General features: G+C 42.1%; 1 protein-coding gene across 1 annotated transcript in view; it reads right to left on the bottom strand.

Annotated features, from left to right (window-relative positions):
- Positions 1–18,958, bottom strand: part of stk31 (serine/threonine kinase 31) — a 228,886-nt gene that overhangs the window by 61,468 nt on the left and 148,460 nt on the right. Inside the window, 3 exon segments of the mRNA XM_072509268.1 lie at positions 9,971–10,102; positions 11,532–11,651; positions 18,095–18,211. Coding sequence (XP_072365369.1) covers positions 9,971–10,102; positions 11,532–11,651; positions 18,095–18,211 — 369 coding nt within the window.

Raw genomic sequence — 18,958 nt, 5'->3', positions numbered from 1 at the left:
TGCGTTGCGTTGTTTTATAAAAGGCAATGAGAGAATGGGGGACCTGTTCATTGACGGGACATTTGCGAGCCTAGGGGCACTGGAGGAGAAATTTGAGTTAACCCCGGGAAACGCATTTAGATATATGCAGGTGAGGGCCTTTGTGAGGCAACAGGTGAGGGAATTTCCGTTGCTCCCGGCACAAGAAGTTCAAGGTAGGGTGATCTCGGGGGTATGGGTCGGGGAGGGCAAGGTGTCGGAAATATACCAAGAGATGAAAGATGGGGAAGCACCAGTAGAAGAACTGAAAGGTAAATGGGTGGGGGAGCTGGGGGAGGAGATTGAGGAGGGGTTATGGGCTGATGCCCTAGGTAGGGTTAATTCCTCCTCCTCGTGTGCCAGGCTCAGTCTGATACAATATAAGGTGGTTCACAGAGCGCATTTGACGAGGGCGAGACTGAGTAGGTTCTTTGGAGTAGAGGATAGATGTGAAAGATGTTTAGGGGGCCCGGCGAACCATGTCCATATGTTTTGGTCATGCCCGGCATTGGAGGGGCTCTGGAGAGGAGTGGCGTGAGTAATATCCCAGGTGGTGAAAGTCCGGGTCAAGCCAAGCTGGGGGCTAGCAATATTTGGAGTAGTGGACAAGCCGGGAGTGCAGGAAGCGAAAGAGGCCGGAATTCTGGCCTTTGCGCCCCTAGTAGCCCGGCGAAGGGTCTTGCTCTTGTGGAAGGAGGCGAAGCCCCGTAGCCTGGAGGCCTGGATAAACAACATGGCGAGGTTCATAAAATTGGAGAGAATTAAGTTTGCTTTGAGAGGGTCTGCACAGGGGTTTTACAGGTGGTGGCAACCGTTCCTAGAATACCTCGTGGAGCGTTAGAGGAAGTTCGGTCAGCAGCAGCAGCAACCCTGGGGGGGTGGGGGGGGTGGTAGACGAGAGACTGTTTGAGGGGATGGACGAGCGGGAGATGGCATGAAGGGTGGGGAGAAATGGAACGTGCGGCCAAGAGCTAGTGTTTAAAGCTATGTAAAAATACCATCTTGCCATGTATATATCTTGCTCAGGGAGAATTTGCGTTATTTTGTTACGAGGGGGGGGGGGGGGGTTATTGTTTGTAAGGGGAAAAAAATTGTGCTGTTAAAAAACAGCACAAAAGGCAATGAGGATGCGTTGTGTTGTTTTATAAAAGGCAATGAGGGTGCGTGTGTTTTATAAAAGGCAGTGAGGATGCGTTGCGTTGTTTTATAAAAGGCAGTGAGGATGCGTTGTATTGTTTTAAAAAAGGCAGTGAGGATGCGTGTGTTTTATAAAAGGCAATGAGGATGTATGTGTTGTTTTAGAAAAGGCAGTGAGGATGCGTTGTGTTGTTTTATAAAAGGCAATGAGGATGCGTTGTGTTGTTTTAGAAAAGGTAGTGAGGATGTGTTGTGTTGTTTTATAAAAGGCAGTGAGGATGCATGTGTTGTTTTATGAAAGGCAGTGAGGATGCGTTGTGTTGTTTTATAAAAGGCAGTGAGGATGCGTTGTGTTGTTTTATAAAAGGCAATGAGGATGCGTTGTGTTGTTTTATAAAAGGCAGTGAGGATGCGTTGTATTGTTTTATAAAAGGCAGTGAGGATGCATGTGTTGTTTTATGAAAGGCAGTGAGGATGCGTTGTGTTGTTTTATAAAAGGCAGTGAGGATGCGTTGTGTTGTTTTATAAAAGGCAATGAGGATGCGTTGTGTTGTTTTATAAAAGGCAATGAGGATGCGTTGTATTGTTTTATAAAAGTCAATGAGGATGCGTTGTGTTGTTTTATAAAAGGCAGTGAGGATGCATTGTATTGTTTTATAAAAGTCAATGAGGATGCGTTGTGTTGTTTTATAAAAGTCAATGAGGATGCGTTGTGTTGTTTTATAAAAGGCAGTGAGGATGCATTGTGTTGTTTTATGAAAGGCAGTGAGGATGTGTTGTGTTGTTTTATAAAAGGCAATGAGGATGCGTTGTGTTGTTTTATAAAAGGCAGTGAGGATGCGTTGTGTTGTTTTAGAAAAGGCAGTGAGGATGCATGTGTTGTTTTATAAAAGGCAGTGAGGATGCGTTGTGTTGTTTTAGAAAAGGCAGTGAGGATGCATGTGTTGTTTTATAAAAGGCAATGAGGATGTATGTGTTGTTTTAGAAAAGGCAGTGAGGATGCGTTGTGTTGTTTTATAAAAGGCAATGAGGATGTATGTGTTGTTTTAGAAAAGGCAGTGAGGATGCGTTGTGTTGTTTTATAAAAGGCAATGAGGATGCGTTGTGTTGTTTTAGAAAAGGTAGTGAGGATGTGTTGTGTTGTTTTATAAAAGGCAGTGAGGATGCATTGTGTTGTTTTAGAAAAGGCAGTGAGGATGCATGTGTTGTTTTATAAAAGGCAGTGAGGATGCGTTGTGTTGTTTTAGAAAAGGCAGTGAGGATGCATTGTGTTGTTTTATAAAAGGCAATGAGGATGTATGTGTTGTTTTAGAAAAGGCAGTGAGGATGCGTTGTGTTGTTTTATAAAAGGCAATGAGGATGTATGTGTTGTTTTAGAAAAGGCAGTGAGGATGCGTTGTGTTGTTTTATAAAAGGCAATGAGGATGCGTTGTGTTGTTTTAGAAAAGGTAGTGAGGATGTGTTGTGTTGTTTTATAAAAGGCAGTGAGGATGCATGTGTTGTTTTATGAAAGGCAGTGAGGATGCGTTGTGTTGTTTTATAAAAGGCAGTGAGGATGCGTTGTGTTGTTTTAGAAAAGGCAGTGAGGATGCGTTGTGTTGTTTTATAAAAGGCAATGAGGATGCGTTGTGTTGTTTTATAAAAGGCAGTGAGGATGCGTTGTGTTGTTTTATAAAAGGCAATGAGGATGCGTTGTGTTGTTTTATAAAAGGCAGTGAGGATGCGTTGTATTGTTTTATAAAAGGCAGTGAGGATGTGTTGTGTTGTTTTATAAAAGGCAGTGAGGATGCGTTGTATTGTTTTATAAAAGTCAATGAGGATGCGTTGTGTTGTTTTATAAAAGGCAGTGAGGATGCATTGTATTGTTTTATAAAAGTCAATGAGGATGCGTTGTGTTGTTTTATAAAAGTCAATGAGGATGCGTTGTGTTGTTTTATAAAAGGCAGTGAGGATGCGTTGTGTTGTTTTATAAAAGGCAGTGAGGATGCGTTGTGTTGTTTTATAAAAGGCAATGAGGATGCATTGTGTTGTTTTATAAAAGGCAGTGAGGATGCGTTGTGTTGTTTTATAAAAGGTAGTGAGGATGCATGTGTTGTTTTATGAAAGGCAGTGAGGATGCGTTGTGTTGTTTTATGAAAGGCAGTGAGGATGCGTTGTGTTGTTTTATAAAAGGCAATGAGGATGCGTTGTGTTGTTTTATAAAAGGCAGTGAGGATGCATGTGTTGTTTTATGAAAGGCAGTGAGGATGCGTTGTGTTGTTTTATAAAAGGCAGTGAGGATGCGTTGTGTTGTTTTATAAAAGGCAGTGAGGATGCGTTGTGTTGTTTTATAAAAGGCAGTGAGGATGCGTTGTATTGTTTTATAAAAGTCAATGAGGATGCATTGTGTTGTTTTATAAAAGGCAGTGAGGATGCGTTGTGTTGTTTTATGAAAGGCAGTGAGGATGCGTTGTGTTGTTTTATAAAAGGCAATGAGGATGCGTTGTGTTGTTTTATGAAAGGCAGTGAGGATGCGTTGTGTTGTTTTATAAAAGGCAATGAGGATGTGTTGTGTTGTTTTATAAAAGGCAGTGAGGATGCGTTGTATTGTTTTATAAAAGTCAATGAGGATGCGTTGTGTTGTTTTATAAAAGGCAGTGAGGATGCGTTGTATTGTTTTATAAAAGGCAGTGAGGATGCATTGTGTTGTTTTATAAAAGGCAGTGAGGATGCGTTGTGTTGTTTTATAAAAGGCAATGAGGATGCGTTGTGTTGTTTTATAAAAGGCAATGAGGATGCGTTGTGTTGTTTTATAAAAGGCAGTGAGGATGCGTTGTGTTGTTTTATAAAAGGCAGTGAGGATGCATTGTGTTGTTTTATAAAAGGCAGTGAGGATGCGTTGTGTTGTTTTATAAAAGGCAATGAGGATGCATTGTGTTGTTTTATAAAAGGCAGTGAGGATGCATTGTGTTGTTTTATAAAAGGCAGTGAGGATGCGTTGTGTTGTTTTATAAAAGGCAATGAGGATGCGTTGTGTTGTTTTATAAAAGGCAGTGAGGATGCGTTGTATTGTTTTATAAAAGGCAATGAGGATGCGTTGTATTGTTTTATAAAAGTCAATGAGGATGTGTTGTGTTGTTTTATAAAAGGCAGTGAGGATGCGTTGTATTGTTTTATAAAAGGCAATGAGGATGCGTTGTGTTGTTTTATAAAAGGCAATGAGGATGCGTTGTATTGTTTTATAAAAGGCAGTGAGGATGCGTTGTATTGTTTTATAAAAGGCAGTGAGGATGCGTTGTATTGTTTTATAAAAGGCAATGAGGATGCATTGTGTTGTTTTATAAAAGGCAATGAGGATGCGTTGTGTTGTTTTATAAAAGGCAGTGAGGATGCGTTGTGTTGTTTTATAAAAGGCAGTGAGGATGCATGTGTTGTTTTATAAAAGGCAGTGAGGATGCGTTGTGTTGTTTTATAAAAGGCAATGAGGATGCGTTGTGTTGTTTTATAAAAGGCAGTGAGGATGCGTTGTATTGTTTTATAAAAGGCAGTGAGGATGCATGTGTTGTTTTATGAAAGGCAGTGAGGATGCGTTGTGTTGTTTTATAAAAGGCAGTGAGGATGCGTTGTGTTGTTTTATAAAAGGCAATGAGGATGCGTTGTGTTGTTTTATAAAAGGCAATGAGGATGCGTTGTATTGTTTTATAAAAGTCAATGAGGATGCGTTGTGTTGTTTTATAAAAGGCAGTGAGGATGCATTGTATTGTTTTATAAAAGTCAATGAGGATGCGTTGTGTTGTTTTATAAAAGTCAATGAGGATGCGTTGTGTTGTTTTATAAAAGGCAGTGAGGATGCATTGTGTTGTTTTATGAAAGGCAGTGAGGATGTGTTGTGTTGTTTTATAAAAGGCAATGAGGATGCGTTGTGTTGTTTTATAAAAGGCAGTGAGGATGCGTTGTGTTGTTTTATAAAAGGCAGTGAGGATGCGTTGTGTTGTTTTAGAAAAGGCAGTGAGGATGCATGTGTTGTTTTATAAAAGGCAATGAGGATGTATGTGTTGTTTTAGAAAAGGCAGTGAGGATGCGTTGTGTTGTTTTATAAAAGGCAGTGAGGATGCATTGTGTTGTTTTAGAAAAGGCAGTGAGGATGCATGTGTTGTTTTATAAAAGGCAGTGAGGATGCGTTGTGTTGTTTTAGAAAAGGCAGTGAGGATGCATGTGTTGTTTTATAAAAGGCAATGAGGATGTATGTGTTGTTTTAGAAAAGGCAGTGAGGATGCGTTGTGTTGTTTTATAAAAGGCAATGAGGATGCGTTGTGTTGTTTTAGAAAAGGTAGTGAGGATGTGTTGTGTTGTTTTATAAAAGGCAGTGAGGATGCGTTGTGTTGTTTTATAAAAGGCAGTGAGGATGCGTTGTGTTGTTTTAGAAAAGGCAGTGAGGATGCGTTGTGTTGTTTTATAAAAGGCAATGAGGATGCGTTGTGTTGTTTTATAAAAGGCAGTGAGGATGCGTTGTGTTGTTTTATAAAAGGCAATGAGGATGCGTTGTGTTGTTTTATAAAAGGCAGTGAGGATGCGTTGTGTTGTTTTATAAAAGGCAGTGAGGATGCGTTGTGTTGTTTTATGAAAGGCAGTGAGGATGCGTTGTGTTGTTTTATAAAAGGCAGTGAGGATGTGTTGTGTTGTTTTATAAAAGGCAGTGAGGATGCGTTGTGTTGTTTTATGAAAGGCAGTGAGGATGCGTTGTGTTGTTTTATAAAAGGCAGTGAGGATGCGTTGTGTTGTTTTAGAAAAGGCAGTGAGGATGCGTTGTGTTGTTTTATAAAAGGCAATGAGGATGCGTTGTGTTGTTTTATAAAAGGCAGTGAGGATGCGTTGTGTTGTTTTATAAAAGGCAATGAGGATGCGTTGTGTTGTTTTATAAAAGGCAGTGAGGATGCGTTGTATTGTTTTATAAAAGGCAGTGAGGATGTGTTGTGTTGTTTTATAAAAGGCAGTGAGGATGCGTTGTATTGTTTTATAAAAGTCAATGAGGATGCGTTGTGTTGTTTTATAAAAGGCAGTGAGGATGCATTGTATTGTTTTATAAAAGTCAATGAGGATGCGTTGTGTTGTTTTATAAAAGTCAATGAGGATGCGTTGTGTTGTTTTATAAAAGGCAGTGAGGATGCGTTGTGTTGTTTTATAAAAGGCAGTGAGGATGCGTTGTGTTGTTTTATAAAAGGCAATGAGGATGCATTGTGTTGTTTTATAAAAGGCAGTGAGGATGCGTTGTGTTGTTTTATAAAAGGTAGTGAGGATGCATGTGTTGTTTTATGAAAGGCAGTGAGGATGCGTTGTGTTGTTTTATGAAAGGCAGTGAGGATGCGTTGTGTTGTTTTATAAAAGGCAATGAGGATGCGTTGTGTTGTTTTATAAAAGGCAGTGAGGATGCATGTGTTGTTTTATGAAAGGCAGTGAGGATGCGTTGTGTTGTTTTATAAAAGGCAGTGAGGATGCGTTGTGTTGTTTTATAAAAGGCAGTGAGGATGCGTTGTGTTGTTTTATAAAAGGCAGTGAGGATGCGTTGTATTGTTTTATAAAAGTCAATGAGGATGCATTGTGTTGTTTTATAAAAGGCAGTGAGGATGCGTTGTGTTGTTTTATGAAAGGCAGTGAGGATGCGTTGTGTTGTTTTATAAAAGGCAATGAGGATGCGTTGTGTTGTTTTATGAAAGGCAGTGAGGATGCGTTGTGTTGTTTTATAAAAGGCAATGAGGATGTGTTGTGTTGTTTTATAAAAGGCAGTGAGGATGCGTTGTATTGTTTTATAAAAGTCAATGAGGATGCGTTGTGTTGTTTTATAAAAGGCAGTGAGGATGCGTTGTATTGTTTTATAAAAGGCAGTGAGGATGCATTGTGTTGTTTTATAAAAGGCAGTGAGGATGCGTTGTGTTGTTTTATAAAAGGCAATGAGGATGCGTTGTGTTGTTTTATAAATGGCAATGAGGATGCGTTGTGTTGTTTTATAAAAGGCAGTGAGGATGCGTTGTATTGTTTTATAAAAGGCAGTGAGGATGCATTGTGTTGTTTTATAAAAGGCAGTGAGGATGCGTTGTGTTGTTTTATAAAAGGCAATGAGGATGCATTGTGTTGTTTTATAAAAGGCAGTGAGGATGCATTGTGTTGTTTTATAAAAGGCAGTGAGGATGCGTTGTGTTGTTTTATAAAAGGCAATGAGGATGCGTTGTGTTGTTTTATAAAAGGCAGTGAGGATGCGTTGTGTTGTTTTATAAAAGGCAGTGAGGATGCGTTGTATTGTTTTATAAAAGGCAATGAGGATGCGTTGTATTGTTTTATAAAAGTCAATGAGGATGTGTTGTGTTGTTTTATAAAAGGCAGTGAGGATGCGTTGTATTGTTTTATAAAAGGCAATGAGGATGCGTTGTGTTGTTTTATAAAAGGCAATGAGGATGCGTTGTATTGTTTTATAAAAGGCAGTGAGGATGCGTTGTATTGTTTTATAAAAGGCAGTGAGGATGCGTTGTATTGTTTTATAAAAGGCAATGAGGATGCATTGTGTTGTTTTATAAAAGGCAATGAGGATGCGTTGTGTTGTTTTATAAAAGGCAGTGAGGATGCGTTGTGTTGTTTTATAAAAGGCAGTGAGGATGCGTTGTGTTGTTTTATAAAAGGCAGTGAGGATGCGTTGTGTTGTTTTATAAAAGGCAGTGAGGATGCGTTGTGTTGTTTTATAAAAGTCAATGAGGATGCGTTGTGTTGTTTTATAAAAGGCAATGAGGATGCGTTGTGTTGTTTTATAAAAGGCAGTGAGGATGCGTTGTGTTGTTTTATAAAAGGCAGTGAGGATGCGTTGTATTGTTTTATAAAAGGCAATGAGGATGCGTCGTGTTGTTTTATAAAAGGCAATGAGGATGCGGTGTTGTTTTATAAAAGGCAATGAGGATGCGTTGTGTTGTTTTATAAAAGGCAGTGAGGATGCATTGTGTTGTTTTATAAAAGGCAATGAGGATGCGTTGTGTTGTTTTATAAAAGGCAGTGAGGATGCGTTGTGTTGTTTTATAAAAGGCAGTGAGGATGCGTTGTGTTGTTTTATAAAAGGCAGTGAGGATGCGTTGTATTGTTTTATAAAAGGCAATGAGGATGTATGTGTTGTTTTATAAAAGGCAGTGAGGATGCGTTGTGTTGTTTTATAAAAGGCAATGAGGATGCATGTGTTGTTTTATAAAAGGCAGTGAGGATGCGTTGTGTTGTTTTATAAAAGGCAGTGAGGATGCGTTGTGTTGTTTTATAAAAGGCAGTGAGGATGCGTTGTATTGTTTTATAAAAGGCAGGGAGGATGCGTTGTATTGTTTTATAAAAGGCAATGAGGATGCATTGTGTTGTTTTATAAAAGTCAATGAGGATGCGTTGTGTTGTTTTATAAAAGGCAGTGAGGATGCGTTGTGTTGTTTTATAAAAGGCAGTGAGGATGCGTTGTGTTGTTTTATAAAAGGCAGTGAGGATGCGTTGTGTTGTTTTATAAAAGGCAGTGAGGATGCGTTGTGTTGTTTTATAAAAGGCAGTGAGGATGCGTTGTATTGTTTTATAAAAGGCAATGAGGATGCGTTGTGTTGTTTTATAAAAGGCAATGAGGATGCGTTGTGTTGTTTTATAAAAGGCAGTGAGGATGCGTTGTATTGTTTTATAAAAGGCAGTGAGGATGCATTGTGTTGTTTTATAAAAGGCAGTGAGGATGTGTTGTGTTTTATAAAAGGCAGTGAGGATGTGTTGTGTTGTTTTATAAAAGGCAATGAGGATGCGTTGTATTGTTTTATAAAAGGCAGTGAGGATGTGTTGTGTTGTTTTATAAAAGGCAGTGAGGATGCGTTGTATTGTTTTATAAAAGGCAGTGAGGATGCGTTGTGTTGTTTTATAAAAGGCAGTGAGGATGCGTTGTGTTGTTTTATAAAAGGCAGTGAGGATGTGTTGTGTTGTTTTATAAAAGGCAATGAGGATGCGTTGTATTGTTTTTAAAAAGGCAGTGAGGATGTGTTGTGTTGTTTTATAAAAGGCAATGAGGATGCGTGTGTTTTATAAAAGGCAGTGAGGATGCGTTGTGTTGTTTTATAAAAGTCAATGAGGATGCGTTGTGTTGTTTTAGAAAAGGTAGTGAGGATGTGTTGTGTTGTTTTATAAAAGGCAGTGAGGATGCATGTGTTGTTTTATAAAAGGCAGTGAGAATGCATTGTGTTGTTTTATAAAAGGCAGTGAGAATACGTTATGTTGTTTTACAAAAGACAGTAAGGTTGGCTACAATGCAAAAACCCAAAGGGAGACATCAGAATTTTGTAGATGAGAAATAGAAGGATGTAACTTCACAACAATCTCAAAATCAACCACATTCTGAAATTTAACTCAGCAGGTATTCTGGCCAATTAGAAACCAGACGTACTTCTTTCTTACGTCTATTCTATTACTGTTACTCCCGCTTTCAATTAAAAGCATTTTTATACCATATGAAGTGTACTAGAGGCTAGTTATCTCAATCAACAGCAGTAAAGAAAAAAACATTTATTTGGTCATGATCACATGCTGTGTGCAAATTGGCTGCTGCGTTTCCTACAATACACGGGTGACCATACTTTAAAAATGTAGTGCTTTACATTGTGCCTTTTACAACCAATGTAAATTCAAGTATTTCTTTTTGTGGGCTCACAGGACAATTTACAGGCCAGACATCAATTTTTTATATATAAATAAAAATAGGACATAGAATTTTATGAAAGAGTCTCATGAAGTATGACAGACATAATATACTAACATCTCCATTTAATAAGTATTCAGAATGTGTACGTACATCTTCCAGATTGTTCTTTTCAACTAGTTTCCACCTCAATTGAGCTTTAAGATTCTTCACTGATCTTTTGATTGACAACAGATCACCAACATTGGGATAAGTATTAAGCCATTGTCCAACTTGCTCCTTAAACTACAAAGGATGGAGGGCAAAGGGAAATAAAATAATAGGAGCTCACTATTTCAAAAATGAAACCAGCACATTTTCTAATGAACATAGCAGACAGACCACATGTCTTAGGAGCAGAAGTAGGCCATTCAGTCCATCGGGACTACACCGCCATTCAATGAGATCATGGCTGATCTGACACAATCCTCAACTCCATTTTCCTGCCCTATCTCCATAACCCTTTATTCCCTTACTGATTAAAAATATGTCCATTACAGCCGTGAACATACCCACCGACCCAGTCTCTGTGGTAAAGAATTCCACACATTCACTACACTCGAGATGATATTCTTCCTTATCCCTGTCTTAAATGGGCAATCCCTTACTCTGAGATTATGCCCTTTGGTCCTAGATTCTCCCACAAGAGGAAACATCCTCTTTGCATCCATCCTGTCAAGAATCCTATACATCTCAATAAGGTCACCTCTCACTCTTCTAAACTCCAATGAATACAGGACTAACCTATTCAACCTCTCCTCAAAAGAAAATCCCTCCATACCTGGGATCAACCTCGTGAACATTCGCTGGACTGCCACCAAAGCCAGTACATCTTTTCTTAGATAAGGGGACCAAAACTGTTCACAATATTCCAGGTGTGGTCTAACTAGTACCTTGTATAGTTTTAGCAGGACTTCCCTATTTTTATACTCCATTCCCTTTGAAATAAAGACCAACATTCCATTTGCCTCCCCAATTATCTGCTGAACTTGTATGCTAGCTTTTTGTGATATATGCACAAGGACCCCCAAATTCCTCAGTGCTACAGCTTTCTGCAGTCTTTCTCCATTTAAAATTAATATTCAGCTTCTTTATTCTTCCTACCATAACTTCACACTTTCCTACATTATATTCAAAGTTTTTGCCCACTCACCCAACTGGTCTATAACCCTCTTGGAAACTGAAACTGTCTTGACAATTGTAAAAGTACAAATCCATTTGTCACTATATACATTGAAATATTTAGTAGGAATCAAAAGAAAAAGGGATTATTCGATAACACGACAAAATTATCATTACGACTAATTTATAACCCCATTAGAATTTTTAAAGAGTGATCAGACAGCAAGAAGAATCGATAATTAGCATATCAGTATAGAATACCCTACACAGTAGGAACAGAAACATGAAATCCCACAGTTTACTTAGTGTGTACTGATAGTAGCATTAGCAGCATGCAGAAATAACACATTACCCCTCCCCATGTTTTCACGGTGCCCATATGAACAGATACAGAAGCATTCCACATATTTCAGTATTAAGTAGTTGAAAGGAGGAATAAATAGTTCTTTAAGTAAATTACATTTTAATAGATTTATTGCCAAGTTGGAACTACCACCAAAATGGACATACAAAAAAATTAAGTCAGGTGTTGAGCGTACAACAATAAAATTACCCGAACACTGGCTGCATATTTATTTTGTACAATTAGAAGGAAGTCCTGCTCCTCATTGATCTTCTGCATCACTTTAATGAAAACTCTTTGGATTATCTTCATATCAGCTTCATCTTTTTGCTTTAAAAAGAGGTAAGTTGCATTTTATGAGTTTACCATACCATGACCGAAAAATCCACTTCCCCCAAACAAAGCCAAAAACAAAATCTAAATTCATACATCTGTTCATAAACATAATGAATGCAGGTATTAGCTAGCAGACAGCTTGCAAAGAATATTAAACAGTTGGATTAAAGCAGGAATTGGATTACAGTTAGTTAGCCCTTTCACCCCTCAAATTCTGCAACAATTCAGCCCAAACTGGTTGGACCAAAACCTCATCACTAAATGGTCATAAGGGTCCTAACTGAAGTAAGACTGGGAATTCACAATTCAGGTCCTAGATTGCACAGGACAAAACAACCCTTAATTCACCAAAAAAAACTTTAAAAAAAATAATTCTTGGGCTATGAGCAACGCTGGCAAGGCCAGCATTTATTGCCCATCACAAAAGCCCTTGAAAAGATTGTGGTGAGCCATTTTCTTGAAGCACTGCAGATGGTCTAAGTACACCCGCACTGCCAATAAGGAGGGAGGTACATGACACAGCAACAAAGGAATGGCGATATATTTTCAAGTCAGGTTAGTTTTCGACTGGTGGGGAACCTGCCAAGTGATGTTTCCAGCTGTCTGTTGCCCTGGTCTTTCTAGGCAGCAGAAACCATGGATTTGGAAGGTGCTACCAAAGGAGCCTTGGTGACTTGCACAGTACACATAGCTGACATGGTGCGGAGGTGGTGGATGGGGTATTGATCAATCAAGCTTCCAGAGTGTTGTTGGAGCTGCACTCATCCAGGCAAGTGGACAGCATTGCAGCATTAGATGGTATACAAGCTTTATGGAGTCAGGAGGAGAGGTACTTACTGTGGAATTACCAGTATCTGACTTCCTCTTGTAGCCACAGTATTTATATGACTGGTCCAGTTAAGTTTCTGTGGTAACCCCAGAATGATAATGGTAGTGAAGTGAGCGATAGTAATGTTGTTGAATATTAAAGGAAAGGAACATGATCAGATTCGCTGTTGTTAGAGATGATTATTTCCTGGCACTTGTGTAGAACAAATGTGACTTGCCATTTATCAGCCCGAACCTGAATATTGTCCAAGTCTTGCTGCATATGGGCACAGACTGATTCAGTACCCGAGGAATCACAAGTGGTATTAAACACTGCAATCAAAGAACATCCCCACTTCTGACCTTAAGTTGGAGTGAAATGTATTGTGAAGTTGCTGAGGATGACAGGACTTAGGACACTACTACCCGTACGAATTCCTGCAGCAGACTTCCTGTGGCCATGGAGTGAGGATCGCACATTTGGTGGCTCCCGCTCAAGGTGGAATTTTCTGGTCCTTTCCCCGTCTGAGCAGTGGAAAGAGGTGTAGGAGTGCCAGGAGAAGGTGCAACTCCTCTGTTGTGGCTGGTGGATGGATCCATGAACGAGGAGTGGGTCAAGAAGAAGGGAGTTGTTGGAGCAGGAGAGTCTTCTGCGCCACAGGTTAAGATGGCGGAGGGCAAAAGGCCTGTTCTGCCCAGCCAATGGTCAACTGAGCAGCTGGTGGACTTTTTACATGACAATTTCAGCCAGCAGAGGAGAGCCCTGGAGGACCTGGCCACGGTGGTAGAACTGCTCAAAGCAGGGATTGACCAGGTGGAGCAGAGGCTGGACTTCCAGGGCCAGGCGACCCAGAAAGTGAGGGAGCACGAGGAGCAGTTCGCCTCGTTGGTGGCTGAGGTGGGGGTAATGCAGGAGACCCAAAAGAGGCTGAAGGAGAAGGTGGAGGATCTAGAGAACCGCTCCAGAAGGCAAAATGTGTGGATTGTGGGGATGCCCGAAGCATTTATGTGGCCAAAATGCTGGAATACTGATGGTGGAGGGGGGGAATACGGCGGTTTCTGGATGGGTTGGAGTTTCCCAGGGTGGATGAAGAGTTGGTCCAGGATTTGGGGGCCCCTATTGGGTTGAGCAATGTGATGGAGAATGTGGGGGCGATGCAGTCAGGGAAGGCCCTGGGACGGGATGGGTTCACCGTGGAGTTTTATAAAAAGTTTGGGCTGACGAGGCTAGGGAGAAGGGGAACTACTCCCTACACTGTTGCAAGCATCCATCATCCGGATATCGAAAAAAGGATCTGGAGCAGTGTGGATCCGATAAAGTTGTTGAATGTGGACGCTAAGTTGTTGGCGAAGGTATTGGCTTCGCGAATTGAGGACGGTGTCCCGGGGGTGATAGGCGAGGACCAAGCGGGGTTTGTGAAAGGGAGACAGTTGACAGCAAATGTGAGGAGGTGGCTTAATGTCGTTATAATGCCCCAGGAGGGGCAGGAAGTGGAAGTGGCGATGTACGCAGAGAAGGCTTTCGACTGGGTGGAGTGGGAACATCTGTGGGAGGTACGGGTGGCTTGGGTTTGGGCAGGAGTTTGTGGTCTGGGTCCGGTTGCTGAACAAGGCACAGGTCGCAAGTGTGTGGACGAACCAGGTGAACGCAGGACATTTTGGGTTGCACCGTGGGACAAAGCAGGGGTGCCTGCTCTCCCCGTTGCTTTTTGACTTGGCTATAGAGCCACTGGCAATGGCGCTTAGGGTGTTGAGGGACTGGAGGGGGATTGTGTTTGGGGGGCGTTGAGCACAGGATTTTGTTGTACGCGGACGACCCGTTATATATTTCGGACCCATTGGGAGGCATTGGCAGCATTATGGGATTTTGGAGGACATGTGGTTGGTTCTCCGGGTATAAGTTGAACATGGGAAAAAGTGAGGTGTTCCCGATGGAGACCGGAGGCCAGGAGAGGAGGTTGGGGGAGCTGCCGTTCAAGGTGGTGGGGGCAAGCTTTAGATCCTTGGGCATTCAGGTGACGTGGGGTTGGATGCAGCTACACAAGTTAAATTTGACTCAGCTGGTGGAGCAGATGAAGGGAATTTTAAGAGGTGGGATGTGCTGCCACTGTCGTTAGCGGGACGGGTGCAGACAGTGAAGATGATCGGCTGCCAAGGTTCCTGTTTATATTTCAGAACTTCCCGGTCTTTGTCCCAAAGTCATTCTTTAAGACGGTTAATGCGTTGATCTCGGGGTTTGTATGGGCGGGGAAGACCCCGCGAATCAGAAGGGCTTTTTTGGAGCGGGGAAGTTGGCGCTGCTGAATATAATTAATTACTACTGGGCAGCAAATCTTGCTATGGTCAGGAAATAGGTAGTGGGGGAGAGGTCGGAATGGGTGCAGATGGAGACAGTTTCTTGTAGGGGAAAGAGTTCAAGGGCATCGTTAAGGGCCTCTGCCGTTCTCGCCGGTACTTTGTGAGCCCAGAGGGGGGCTCGGTTTGGGCACCGATCTGTGATAATCATAGGTTTGCACTCGGGGGGGGGGGGTGCGCTGCTGAAATGTGAGGATTCAGGGGTGGCGGCAGGCAGGCATGGAGCGATTCGGTGACCCGTTTGTGGGGGGCAGCTTTGCGAAATTAGAGGACCTGGAGGAAGAATGATCTGCCCAGGGGGAATGGTTTTAGGCACTTGCAGGTCTGGGATTTCATGAGGAGCGAGGTGCCCTCCTTTCCCAGGTTGCCACCCTTGGGGCTGCAAGATAAGATGTTGTCGAGGGAGGGGAAATTGTCTGAAGTCTACAAGGAGCTGATGGATTGGGAGGGGGTCCCGATGGGAGACATTAAACGGAAGTGGGAGAAAGAGCTTTAGGGGGGCGGGAAGTGGAGGCCGGGACGTGGGAGGAGGCTCTGCAGAGGATGAATGCGTCCTCGCCATGTGCAAAGCTCAGTCTTATTCAGTTCAAAGTAGTCCACAGGGCGCATATTACGGTGACAAGGATGAGTAGGTTCTTCGAGGGAGGAGAGGATAGGTGTGGGCAGTGCACGGGGAGGCGTGTGAAACATGGGCATGTCCGAAACGGAAGGGGCTCTGGCAGAGGATGCAGACATAATGTCCAAGATATTGTGGGTGAAGGTGGCCCAGACATAGTGATATGAAAATGAATGAAATGAAATTTGCTTATTGTCACAAGTAGGCTTCAAATGAAGTTACTGTGAAAAGCCCCTAGTCGCCACATTCCAGCGCCTGTTCGGGGAGGCTGGTATTGGAATTGAACCGTGCTGCTGGCCTGCCTTAGTCTGCTTTCAAAGCCAACGATTTAGCCCTGTGCTAAACAGCCCCAGATATTTGGGATGTTGGAAGATCTGGGAGTCATGGGGGCGATGTTTTGGCCTTTGCCTCGCCGATAGCCCGAAGACGGAGTTTGCTTGGGTGGAGGGACTCAGCCGCCCAAAGCAGGGGTGTGGGTGAACGACCTGGCAGAAATCCTGAGGCTGGAGAAGGTCAAGTTCGTCCTGAGGCGGTCGGTCGATGGGTTCGCTTGAAGGTGGAAGCCGTTCATTGATTTCTTTAAGGAGGATTGAGGGGTCAAGCAGAGGGGAAAGGGGGAGATTAATGGGGAAGGCAGAACTGGAAAATGGGGGGGGGGGGGGGGGTATTGGATATTTATTATGCTGTATAATTTCACTTCTGCTTTCATTTGTTCCGTTTGTTGTTTGTTTATGCAAATGGCGGAATAATTTTATTTTTTTTTCAAATGAATTCCTGCAGCAAGGTCTTGGGTTCAGATCTTTAGCCTCCGACCACCACAACCATCTTTATTTTTGCAAGGTATGACTCCAATCAGTGGAGAGTTGCCCCCCTGCCCAATTCTTATCAACTTCAACTTAGCTGAGGCATCTTTTTGCCACACTCCATCAAATACCGTCTTGATGTAAAGTAAAGGGTAGTCACTGTCAATTCACCTCTGGAATTCAGCTAGTTTGTCGATGTTTAAATCAAGGCTTCAATGAGATCTGGAGAGAAATGGCCTGGTAGAACCCAAACTGAGCGTCAGTGAGCAGATTATTGCTCAGCAAGTGTCATGGATAACATTATTGATGGTATCTTTGCACCACTTTGCTGCGGATAGAGTAGGTTGATGGGGCAAAACTGGTCAGATTAGATTTATCCAGCTTTTTGTGGGCAGGTATACCTGGGTAATTTTCCACATTGTCAGGTAGGTGCCAGTGTTGGAAATTAACTGGAACAGCCTGGTTAGAGATGCAGTATGACAGACAGGATATTGTCAGGACCAATAGGTTTTGCTGTATCCAGTGCTCTCAGCCATTTCTCCACATCACTTGTAGTCGATCAAATTGGGTTGAGACTGGCACCTCAGGAGTTGGAGGTGGATCATCCACGCAGCACTTCCAGCTGATGATAGTTACAGACACCTCAAATCTATCTTTTGTACTGAGGTGTTGGGATCCCTCATGTAGGATGGGGATGTTTTTGGAGCCTCTTCCACTTAGTTATTTAATTGTCCACCACTTTTCAGGACTGGATGTGGCAGAGGTTGGCAGAACTCCGGTCCAATTCATTGGTTCTGAGATGGCTTATCTCTGTGCAATATGTAAGCAGTTGTGTTGTAACTTCACGTGGTTGGCACATAATATATATTTTTTACATATGCTTGGTGCTATTTTGGCATGCCCATCTACACTCCTCACTAAACCAAGAGCCGTCCCCTGGCTGGATGGTAATGGCAGAGTGAGGGATATACTGACCCATGAGGTTATAATTTGTAGTTGAATACAACGCTGCTGCTGACAATGGCCCACAGCGTTTTATGGATGGCTAGTTCTGAGCTGGTTGATCTATTCTGAAACTATCCCAATTAGCACAGCAGTAGTGCCACACAACGATGGAAGGTGTTCTCAGTGTGAAGATGCAACTTCTAAAAGGACAATACAATGACCACTCCTACCAATATCGTCATGGAAAGATACATCGGCAACAGGTAGACTGGTGAAGACAAAATCAAGTTTTTTTCCCTCTTGTTGGTTCTCTAACCACCTGATGCCAACTCAGTCTGAGACAGGTTCAGCAACGCTGGGAAGATATTCTGAATTTCTTCTCTTAAAAAAAATAAATTTAGAGTGCCCAATCTTTTTTTCCCTCCAATTAAGGGGCAATTTGGCGTACCCAATTCACCTACCCTGCACATCTTGTTGGGTTGTGGGGCTGGGACCCACGCAAATAAGCGGAGAATGTGCAAACTCCACACCGACAGTGACCCAGGGCCAGGATCGCACCCAGGTCTTGAGCGCCGTGAGGCAGCAGTGCTAACCACTGTGCTGCTCCTAGATATTCTGAATTTCAACGGAGCATACTGCTCAAATCACATCTAAACAGTTTGAACATATGCCTAATCAAGACTGACAGACATCAACACCATGTGCAAAAGATTTTTCCCATTCCCAGCTCAAAAAATAGTTCTTGGCATGCTAGTCAAAAATATTTAATCAAACATGCTCCAGCTGGAAACAAAATAATATGCCACAAAACAAAATCTCCTCTAAAATCAAAGTGAATAACAAACAGCTATATGTAGATTTCATTCTTGTCACAAAAATTCTTCAAAATGTAACACTGGGTGGAAACTTACTGTGGCTGAAATTTCAAGTTCTTTGTTGACATCACATTCAGCTTGATTCAGTATAACATCAACACCTTCGATTACCTCCATTGAAGATAATGTAGCGCTGGAGTTCAGATCAAAAAACTGGAATGAAAAACAAGTTACCTAAACACTTGAGCACATATTGCCCCAATAAAAAATCCTGAAATAATCAGTGATCAAAAAACCTGACAAACAGCATGTCACATGGAAGGGCAGCACGGTAGCATTGTGGATAGCATAATTGCTTCACAGCTCCAGGGTCCCAGGTACGATTCCCGCTTGGGTCACTGTCTGTGCGGAGTCTGCACATCCTCCCTGTGTGTGCGTGGGTTTCCTCCGGGTGCTCTGGTTTCCTCCCACAGTCCAAAGATGTGCAGGTTAGGTGGATTGGCCATGATAAATTGCCATTAGTGTCCAAAATTGCCCTTAGTGTTGGGTGGGGTTACTGGGTTATGGGGATAGGGTGGAGGTGTTGACCTTGGGTAGGGTGCTCTTTCCAAGAGCCGGTGCAGACTCGATGGGCCGAATGTCCTCCTTCTGCACTGTAAATTCCATGATAATCTATGAAATCATTCACTGAATTCTGAGACATTAATTGAGACATACAAGGAATCATTCGTATTTCCACAATTCTAATGACTGTAATTTTAAAAAGCAAAAAGAAAAACTGCAACTATAATCAACTGTTTGATTAAAATAGCCTTCTATATTTTAAAGGATACAAGAAGGACTGAGTGACCAAAACAAGAGCAATGGTTAATGCATGTTTTTCGCTCTGGAGGAAAGTTTAGGGTGGAGTTCTCAGCAACGGTTGTGGCAAGGCTTAAACAACATAATGGGCTACAAAGC

This window comes from Scyliorhinus torazame, chromosome 6, assembly GCF_047496885.1.
Source record: "Scyliorhinus torazame isolate Kashiwa2021f chromosome 6, sScyTor2.1, whole genome shotgun sequence".
Lineage (NCBI taxonomy): Eukaryota > Metazoa > Chordata > Chondrichthyes > Carcharhiniformes > Scyliorhinidae > Scyliorhinus > Scyliorhinus torazame.
The sequence above is the reverse complement of the archived record's forward strand: the minus strand, read 5'-3'. Positions and strand labels throughout refer to the sequence as shown.